This window comes from Haemorhous mexicanus, chromosome 3 (genome assembly GCF_027477595.1).
Source record: "Haemorhous mexicanus isolate bHaeMex1 chromosome 3, bHaeMex1.pri, whole genome shotgun sequence".
Classification (NCBI taxonomy): domain Eukaryota; kingdom Metazoa; phylum Chordata; class Aves; order Passeriformes; family Fringillidae; genus Haemorhous; species Haemorhous mexicanus.
This window is the reverse complement of record NC_082343.1, coordinates 24,410,158-24,420,075: the sequence shown is the minus strand read 5'-3', so window position 1 is coordinate 24,420,075 and position 9,918 is coordinate 24,410,158. Positions and strand designations below refer to the sequence as shown.

General features: G+C 47.2%; 1 protein-coding gene across 1 annotated transcript; it reads left to right on the top strand.

Moving 5' to 3' along the window:
- Positions 1–1,231: 1,231 nt before the first annotated feature.
- Positions 1,232–8,279, top strand: SERTAD4 (SERTA domain containing 4). Its single transcript, XM_059841114.1, has 4 exons — positions 1,232–1,363; positions 1,701–1,887; positions 2,290–2,405; positions 5,340–8,279. The coding sequence occupies exons 2-4, from the start codon at positions 1,716–1,718 to the stop codon at positions 6,096–6,098; spliced, it is 1,047 nt and encodes a 348-aa protein (XP_059697097.1). The 5' UTR covers positions 1,232–1,363; positions 1,701–1,715; the 3' UTR covers positions 6,099–8,279.
- Positions 8,280–9,918: the final 1,639 nt, after the last annotated feature.

The following is a 9,918-nucleotide window of genomic DNA, read 5'->3' as shown; positions in this document are numbered from 1 at the left end:
CCATTGCTGCTTTCTAATGACGGTGTAATCTTTTCAGATACAAAATATATGACTTTTTAGCTAGTTCTTGGGTCACTTCTTGGCCCTGCTGTCACATCAGCAGACTGACTCACTTGTTTTGACCACTCCTTCCATGTGTTGGTACTCAGCTGGTAAGAAAAGGTGTGGGGAATAAACAAAATATATTGTCCATGCCAGGGATAACTTCCAACGGGCCAGTCCAGTGGCTTGCCATTCCCTGTGCTGTTTCTTGGTCCAAGAAAAACAAGATGGAAAGAAAAATTACTGAGGGCTATATGCAGCGCATTAGCAGTAAACTGGCTCCGAGGAAGGGGTTTAGGCACCTGTCAGTCCTGCTGCAGCGAGGCTGGTGGCCTTTACTGAGGCAAACTGCTTGGGGACCTCGGCTGCCTGTGCCTTCAGCTCCCGTTTTTGCCCCGGTGAGCAGGCAAGGCAGATCCATGCACGCAGGCATCCAAGACACAAACAGCGCACGCTGGAAGCCGTTTCTCAATAAAGTAGCAGCCTTGTGCTAGGATTTAAGAAAACAACTGGCAGATGTGAACGATTTATTTTTCCTCCCTCTTCTGCTGCGGTTTATTTTTTCCTCTTGTTCGAGAGCGCTCAGCTGCTAACACAAACAATTGCTGAAATTCCACCTGCCCACCTGCAGCCCCTCCTTCCCGCCGCCTGCTCGGGCCGTCGCCTTCCTCCGGGAGGGCTGCGCCGAGGGGAAACTACATCCCGCTTTCTTAGAGAGAGGAGGAGGAGGAAGGAGAGGGAGGGGCCGGGCCGTGTCTGGGCGCATTGTTCCGCGCTCCTCTGCCAAGAAGTAGGTGACTATGAACTCATCCTTCGCTCCTCGCAGAAAGTTTGCCGCCTTCCCCCCCTGCTCCCCTCCCCTCCCGCCCGCTGGCGCGGCAGGAGGCAGCTCGCAGCCCGGCGCTGGCCCCGGAGTCCCCGCTCCTGCTTAATATTCCGCCCGCTCCGCCGATGTTGTGCTTGGCTCCGGTGGGACCGCAACTCACGGCGTGAAACCGGAGCCAATTTTCTGTCTTAGTCTCGCAGTGTTTTGACTGGAGGCAGATCCAGTTCAGTCCGATCGGGGCTAGTGGAAACAACTACCTAAGTCTCCGCTGTCTGTATCGTTTGGGAGGGAAGAAAGAAGAAAGGAACGCGATCCCGGACTGCTGGGCGCGCTCTCTCTCTCTCTCTCTCACACACACTCACAGACACACACACACACTCACACGCACCGCAGACACACGCACCCAGACAGGCAGACTCGCACCCCGCCGGTGCCGAGCGCGCCGTGCCACCGCCGCCGGGAGGAAATGGGAAGCCAGTGAGCGGATCCGTGCCGGTGTGTGAGCGCCGCCGGGGCCGGGAAGGGGCGGCGGGGGGAGCGGGAGCGCGGCCGGGGGCGACGGGAGCGCGGCCGGGGGCGGCCCGGGGGGAGCGCGCACCAACTCCCGGTGCCGGGGACCCCGCGCCCTTTGTGGGAGAGGGCTGCGCTCTTTCTCCTGCCGTAAGGAGGGGGGAATAAACCCCAAACGTGTGTCTATGTGAGATCGTTATGCGTATGTTTTTAATATACGTGTGCGCAGAGGTCTGGCTGCTGGGGGCCGCGGGGGGCGGAACGCGGCGGGGCGGGGGGCAGGTGAGGGCGGCGGGCGCTCACCGCGCTGCTTCGCTTCCAGGTGCCGGCGCCCGCGATGACCCTGGTGCTGCCCATGCAGCGGCTGGGCCGCCCCATCGCCGCCGAGGGAGCCGCCGACCTCGCCGCCTACCGCGCCCTCTGGGAGCCGCCCTGCTGCGGCCGCCCCGGCCCCGCCGCCCCGCCGGCCCCGGCCCCAGCCCCAGCGGCCCCCGGGCCCCCCGCCGCAGGTAGGCACCGCAGCGCAGCGCTCCGCCGCGGGGGGAGCGGGCGGGAGCGGGGAGCGGGGGCTGTCCGCGGAGCGAGGCGGGCGGAGGGCGGGGGTCTGCCGCGGGCGAGCGGGGCCGCAGGTGCGCGGGGGCCGCCGGGCACTTGGCCCCGGCGGAGCGGCGGAGGGGCAAAGTTGTCCGGCGGCCGAGCGCCCTGCGGCGCCCCGGCTGCCCGCGCCGCCGCTCACACCGGCCCCCGGGTCGGGCGCTAGTCAGGAGAGGGTTTATTTCTGATCGCCGCGAATAGATGCGAAAATATGCGGCGGCGTTCTCCTGTAGCGCGAAGGGAAATGAAAAGTATTTTGTTTGGAGAACCTCCGGCAAACCGCATGTCATTTGTCATATCTGATTTATTACCCACAGGATCACATTACAGGGGAATTTCAAATCCTGTAACAACATCCAAGATCACATACTTTAAAAGGAAATATGTGGAAGAAGAGGATTTTCATCCGCCACTCAGCAGCTGTACACATAAAGTATGTTTTCTAATAGTCATTATTTTTACTCGGAGTTTCAGATGCTTAGTAACACTCGATTGACCTATTTCCAGAAGGCTGAAATACTCTGCTGAAATTAGGAGAATGATCCAGCTGTTTGCTCAGAAACAAACAGTTGTCACTTCTTCACATTTATTGTTGTATTGTCATCAATTGCAAAAGAAGCAAAGGCGTTTCTGCTTTAATAACAACTGTGAATGGAAATGCTGAGAATAACTTTTTTTTTCAGATTATTTTGTTCTTAGCTAGTTCATGCCATGCTTACAGAAACAGATCTGTAGCAGCATTTAAACAACAAAAAGGAAGAACATAAGTAAAATATTTCCCACTCGTATAAAACTTTCTTTCCAGAGGGGAAAATAGTAAGGGGTTCCATATACCCCTCACTGGTCACAGATCCTCTAAAAAGCCAGAATGACTTAGAAAGCGAGTACAAGTTCCCTCACTATTTAATCATGTTTATTAAAAAGCTAATAACTCCCAAAGAACAGATTAGTAAATGAAAGATTTTTTTTTTTTTTGGTGAAAGTTGCCAGGGGAGAGATTAGAGCAAACGTTTCCCAGGCCAGTGAATACATAAATTGAAGTCTGACTTTTTTTTGCGAGATTTTATGCTCCTCTTCATTAAGGGCTCAGTTCTGCATGCAACTGAATGCCTGGGGTGAAGTGCTTAAGGGTAGCTCATGCCTTGAGACACCATCCTTACCTTGTTGACTCCTACCTGGCCCACAGAAGTCCAGTGCTACCCATGTTCTCTTGGCAGTGGGGGAGGGATTTCTGTGGAGGAGAAGCAAGCATTAATGCTGAGCTCAGTTCCCAAAGACCTTAGAGTAGTTGAAGGAATTTTCAGCTACAAATAGAGTTGTCTGGAAATAAGGACCTGGACCAGAAAGGTGGAAAATTATTAATTTCAGAAGATGTCTGGTCTGCTGCCAAAGCAGTGAATAAACAGCACCGAGGGTGTTGAAAAAAAATTCTCTGGTTAGTGAGTGTCTCACACATGTCACATTACTCTCCCAATTTTCAGCCAGAGTTTTTTTTTTTTTTATAAGATTGTTGGATTAATTTCCTTACAAAGAAGGAGAGGAGGAATAGTTATTTAGTCTTTTCTAACAGCAATAAAAAGCAGTTGTAGAGGCATTGGTAAGCTAGACCCAGCCACTGTTTTGTGCTGTTGTTTGCAGAGGTGTAACATGTCAGAAACTCGAGGTCACCAATTTCTTCCATTGAGCCCAAATACGTTTTCTTCTTTACAGCACTGAGCTCTGGCACAGGGAGGATGCCCACCAGGTTTCCTTGAATTTCTTGCATGTTTATACCTCTGCTACCCAGTAAAGAGTTGTGTTCTGAGATTACTTGTCCCATAGAGGGTATGATGATAGGGCCTGGGGCCTCTCTCCAGAGGGCTGCTGGCAAACATGTAGAAGAAAGCCTCTGACAACTTGTTCCTACTGGTGTCCCTCCGGTACATATCTCCAGGAGAATCGCAGTTCAAGGCTTACTGGTTTGCTCCAGGCTTTTATGGCTTCACTGACTGTTGCTGCAGCAGGTACAAAGGATGCAAATGAACCTATAGGCTTAATATAATTTAAAATGAGTCATTTATTATAGAAAATTACTCTCTCTAACAAAGAGCTTCAGCTGTGAACTCATATGAAATTATGGCCAATTTTTGTTTTTATGAGGCACTGTGCTGCTTCTAAGCCTCGCAGACATGACCAGGCTGTGGAAAGAGCTAGAGGGCTGGGGAGAGCTGAATGGATGTGAAAAGCAGCTGTGCTTTAAGCTCTTTCAGTCCTCATAGCTACGACTTCCACTCTGCAAAAATGCTGGTAACCATGTGGGAAAGGGAAGAATGATCAAGCCACAGATGGGGGGGATTTAGAGCAGTCTCTCTTTGCGCTGTGCTACTCTCCTCCTACACAAACCAAATTCTTACTAAAAATGAAAATTAGTTACTAGTGCTTACAGTAGCATGCATTGCCCCCTCTCTTATTTTGATTCCCAGGGTAGTGATTACAGTGCAGAATCCGGGGCCTCCCAGGGGCAGTAACCTGCTCGTGCTGCCAGTGCTGAGAAAGGGAGTCCTGGAAGGACCATGGAAGGGAGAACAAATCTGTGGGCGTAGAGCCAGGATTTCTGCAAATCCCTATCCTCTCTCCATTTCCTGACCTTATCCCTGCCTATCTGCATTCCCACCGGTCCTGTAGAGCACAGGGTGTAGTACACAGGCCAACAGCTGCTCTCCAGATGCTGGGATGCTTTGAGATGGGTTTCTCCCTGCCTCCCTCCCTGCATGCACTTCTGTGCACAAGAGCAGTGTAAGAGCCTGGCAAATGGAGACCTCCTCGCTGGAGGGCCCCTTCCACTGGCAGCAGATGAAATGCTCCAGCACTTGCTGTGCGAGGCGATGGCTGCTGGCTGCCGCTTGCAAACCTTGGCGCCGCAGGAAGGACCCTTGCTTGGCTTCAGAGCTTTGCAGAAGCCCCACAGGGGATGATGGAATTGGGTCCATTTGGAACAAAAACCCCCCTAGCCATCACTAGAGCAAAACTGCACAACAATTTTATGTTCTAATCCCAAATGTAATTAAAGAGCCAGATGTGTGCATCTGGATTTCACTCTCCCACCTTGGATTTCCGCCCTGCGATTGCCTATGTGGTGTAATGCTCAGCTACTTACCTCCTAAGCTCAGCTGCTTACCCCCTAAACATGGGGGAATGCTCTGGCCGAGAAAAAGCAGGTCCCCAGCTACAAGGATGTGCAAATGAAAAAAAGCCAGTTTTAGATGCCTCAGAAAAAGAACAGAAAAGTAGTGACACAGAGGGAATACTTTGCTTCATTTCCTTTCTCCTTGTCTGGAACAAAACTGGTTGCCTTCAATTCCATATAATGTGGTTTTTGCATTTTCAGACAATCTCCGTGTTTGAGGAGCGGGCCCATATTCTCTACATGTCTTTGGAAAAGCTAAAATTCATTGATGATCCTGAAGTCTACCTGCGCAGATCCGTCCTCATCAACAATCTCATGAAGAGAATCCACGGAGAGATCATCATGCAGAACAACTGGTGCTTCTCCACCTGCTCCTTCAGTGGCACCTCCCCACAAGAGTGGTTTGTGCCTCAGGACTGTCCATACAGGAAACGCCTTCGGATGGCAAAGGAGGAGTACGAGAAGCTCCACATGTGCTGCTTCTATCAAGAATGTGGCAGTCACTATTTAAACCTACCCTACTCTGTTAATGCTAGTACAGAAAGTAATTCCTCTTCTTCTTCTTCCTCCTCCTCCTCCTCCCCCCCTCCTCCCATCTCTTTGCCAAGCTGTTCCCAGCAGGTGGATTATGAAGTTGGCAGCGCACCTTCTTACAGAAATGATGACCAGATACCTGCTAATGAAATATTCATCACTAATGGCAGGTCTCACAGTAATCAGGAAAAGGCAAAATTTAATGACAAGAATGGAGGTAATGAACCTGAAAGAGAAAGCATCGCCCTAAACTGTGAACCTGTAAGAGGCACCCATGCTCTTGAATGTAAAGGCAAATTTTATGACTGTTTTGAGACTGGATGTAATGACAAGAGCAACGTAAGTGAATCTTGGAAAAAATCCTTAAGGAAAAAGGAATCTTTACCAAGTAATAAAATCTGCTGCAACAAAGGAAGTAAAATATGAGGCATCTTTCTTGCTCCATTGAAGCATGCACAGCATGTTCCTTCTCTATCAAATTTTTATTTTGAATGGATTTTTTATAGTTTTCTACGAATGGTACAATCATGCCACAAGCGTGACGTGTAGAGTGGAGAGCAGATTGCATAAAGTGTCTCTGCCACCCGCATCAGCAGCTATTTATAAACATGGAGACTTCAGGAAGAACACAGTTGCATTACTGCTGAGCACTGTAGTCTGTGCAGCTATGGTGGAGCTTTCGTTGCTGAAAATGCCAATCAGCCAGATGGGGAAAACATATCGTTTTACATATCCCCGCCCCCAAGAAGTCTGCCATTAATTAAGAAGAACCTCCATCCATTATGTTTACCAAGGAATTAGAAGTCTGGTAAACAAATTGATGCTACCAGCAAGGATGATATGCTCCTTGTAACTCAGTATTCATTCTGACAAAGGACTGTCTTCATGGATTGGGAATAAACCATCCTTACCTTTTGTAGTGATACTCTTGAATTCCTGTATTCGGCGTCTTGATCAACTGACAAAATAGGACATAGCATAAAGAAATAACCTGTTTATGGAATCTTAATCAGAATCAAACATGCAGCTCAAGTACTTGCATGTTTTCACCTCGGCTGTAATAACTAATGAGGTTTGTTGTTACACAGAGCAGGTTTTTTTTTGGTGCCTTACTTTTTGTCTTAATTTTTGCCAGTGTGAAAATTAAGTATGAATCTGATACAGCAGGGATTTAACCTAAACAGAGATTAAAAAAGAAACCCACAGGGTGGATCAATATTATTAGAAACCTTTAACCTTTGAAGTACTGAGTTCAACTTCCTATTCAAACATCTCTGTTCCTCCTTTTTGATGCTCAATTGCTTTTTGATTTGCCATCCTTAGGAAGGGATTTAAGAAACAATAGAGAGATGTCTCTTGTAAACAAGCATTCGATGCTTGAGTGTTTCTATGGCAACTGTCTGTTGCTGGGGCTCTTTTTTTTTTCTTCTTCGTATAATGAAGTTCATGACCCAGTGGCATGTTTTATACTTTATTCTGTTTCACATAATTTCTCTATTTTAGATTGCAAAAGCATGCGGGAGTTTTCTATGACTTTTGCCGTTGATTTAAAAAAAGACAAGAAGGCAAAAAGCACAATGTTAATTAATGATGTGGCGATAAACGCAGTTTTATCTGAATGAATGTAAGGGGTTTAATTTTAAAAAAGAACATTTTGGAGATTTCAGTGGCTGAGGACAACATTTAGCCATCCCTCGGCAGATTGATTGCAAAAGTGTGCTGTGTAAAATGCCCAGAAGACATTAGTTGGGGTTGGACCAAGAGTGAGTCTTAGATTCACCAAATTAATTAGTTCCCACAGTCCCCATAACAACTGGCAGGATGTGCTCAGCAAAATAGCCACATCCAGGCCACAGCTGACTCATAAATAGCTGCCTGTTCCCACAGCATCTTGCACTCAAGTGACATCTCCGCTTGCTTCTTGCCCAAAGGGTGAAAATCACCTCTGTGATGGGGGAGCAGCCAGCTCAGGGCAGGGCATGAGTGTCCCCAAGGGGACACAGCCCCAGGCTTGGCACTGGAGTCAGACAGGTTCCTGGGTCTGAGACCTCCTGCTTTGGGTTTCATGGGTTCAGCTGGAGGAGTCCTGGGCCACGGTTATTTTGGGTAGCAGAATACATTTGCAAACTGTATGGTCTTTTTCAGAAAGCCCAGTGGTCACAGGGAAAAGCTACCCCCCAGCCAAGGTGACCACAAACACAGCAGGATTTAAATCAGTGATAACCTTTATGAAGTCAGGTGAGTTTAAACTGATAAGTTTGTAAGGGTTATCACTGGAAAAAATGACAAATAAAGAAAGTACAAGTCCCACCTGATTTCTCCAAAACAGAAGCTTTTTTATTAATAATAATAATATTAAATATAGATCTCATTCATACAGTGTATGAGTAGGATCATCATTTAGACATTTGTCCACAAGGACCAATTTTTTAAAAAACCTGATTTTTCTTGTGTTATATCCAGATAGTCTAGTAACGTCTGCTCTTTTCCAATATTTGATAAATGCTTGATGTTTTAAGCTTAAATATTAGATGCTTGTATACTAACGTGTTGTTGTAGTAAAGTGAAATTTCCTTGATATATATTTATTAAAATGACCAAAATTCATTTTAATTTTACATCTCCAATGGCTACTGGGTCCTTTCCCCCATGTTCCCCTCCCTCACCAAAGAAAACACCGTTTATTCAAACTGCTTCCTGCTCTAGAGGTTGCCCAGCAGTTGGCTGTGCACTTCAGGCTGGGTCTGTGAGGGAGCTCAGCCTTGCCAGGGTTTCAGGAGCATTTAGGACAGTCTGAAGGTGCACTGAGAAGCAGCAGATTCTCTGTAGACCTGCACATACAGCCAAGGAAAACACCTGGCAAAATGCTGCCCAAACCACAAATCAGCTAACACTTATGGGGGGGCTGAAAGCTTTTTGACCCTAAAGGGCTCCTTGGTCTTCCAGAACAAGCCTGCACACATAACCTATCGCAGAGGCTTCTCAGTTGAATTTGCACAAGCTGAAGTGATGGATCAGCAGATCTTTGTCTATTCTGGCCTCTATAATAGCTTCTTTAGTTCCAGACGCTAAAGATTAACGGGTTAATCTGGAAATTAACCTGTAACAGCTCTAGACAGTCTTATTGTCATCAGGGTCTGTACGGGAGGAAAAGCCATCTAATGAAAGTTGGCCTACAGATAAGTGGGGCTTTATGCCATTCTCTGGACTTTGCCTCACAAAATAATAGCAAATACTAAAAGTAGATGTATTGGAGTCAGGAGTCCGCTGAGTTATCCTGCTGGCCTCACAAGAGACAGAGGTATTCCACATTAGAAAAGAGAGGTGCAAACACCCTTGTCCCATTCCCAGAAAAGCAATAGACCTTGATAGGATCTCCATCCTGGGCTAGACTGAATGGACTTAAATTCAATTTGATTTATGGCATGTGAAGATGGCTGTAAGCTTGATAGGCCTTTTCCCCACTGCACACTCCAGTGCTAAGGACATTTTGCTAGTATCAAAAATTTTCAAGTAATAGTTCTTTTACAAGATTATACGAATGCCTTTCGTCTGTATGTCCCCCACATAACTGCTAAATGAATGCTCCTGGACTTGATCCTGGCCTACCCGCCAGGAAGAGCTGGACAGAAGCACTTCTCTCTTGGAAGATTGTTTTTCTCTCTATCATAAGACACTTTGCTCCTAGAGTGTACAACTATAAAGTATTGTGCCTTTCAGCACATGCCAAACAGCAACAGAAAAAAATGTTTCTGTTGTCACATTAATTTTGCTGTCGCTAGGAACAGAAGTGTCATTTTATCTTCAGGATCCAGGTAATACATTTCACTTGGAAATGCACAGTTCATTTGGGTTTAAAAAATCATGTTTCTTTTTCAAAGCACGTGGCATAATATCATTGTGCTTCATGTATACTCACTACTTTTGGTAAAATTTTACTATTTTTACTGTATTTGCTAATCTGTTGAAACAGCTTAACATGGGTACTGAAGCATCCTCAGCACTCAGACAGCCTCAGCTGGCAGTGATGTGCAGTGCCAGCAGAGCAGCTGGTTCTGCAGCGAAAACAGCCACAGCCTGAGCCACAGAAATGAAGTGCTTCTTTCAGTCCTGAAGGTGTTACGCCCTTAAGCAAAATTGTGGCAGAGACTTCTTTCACATTTCATCTTCCTGCATGCCCTCCATCCCCCTTTTACACCCCTCATCTACCATCTGTCCTTTTGTGTCCTACCATCATGATGACCAT

Bases quoted from the DNA above. Each gene is read 5' to 3' on its own strand.
- SERTAD4 (XM_059841114.1), top strand. From the start codon at position 1,716: ATGACCCTGGTGCTGCCCATGCAGCGGCTGGGCCGCCCCATCGCCGCC. The intron at 1,888-2,289 runs GTAGGCACCGCA...TATTACCCACAG, and splicing joins CCCCGGGCCCCCCGCCGCAG to GATCACATTACAGGGGAATT. The intron at 2,406-5,339 runs GTATGTTTTCTA...TTGCATTTTCAG, and splicing joins TCAGCAGCTGTACACATAAA to ACAATCTCCGTGTTTGAGGA.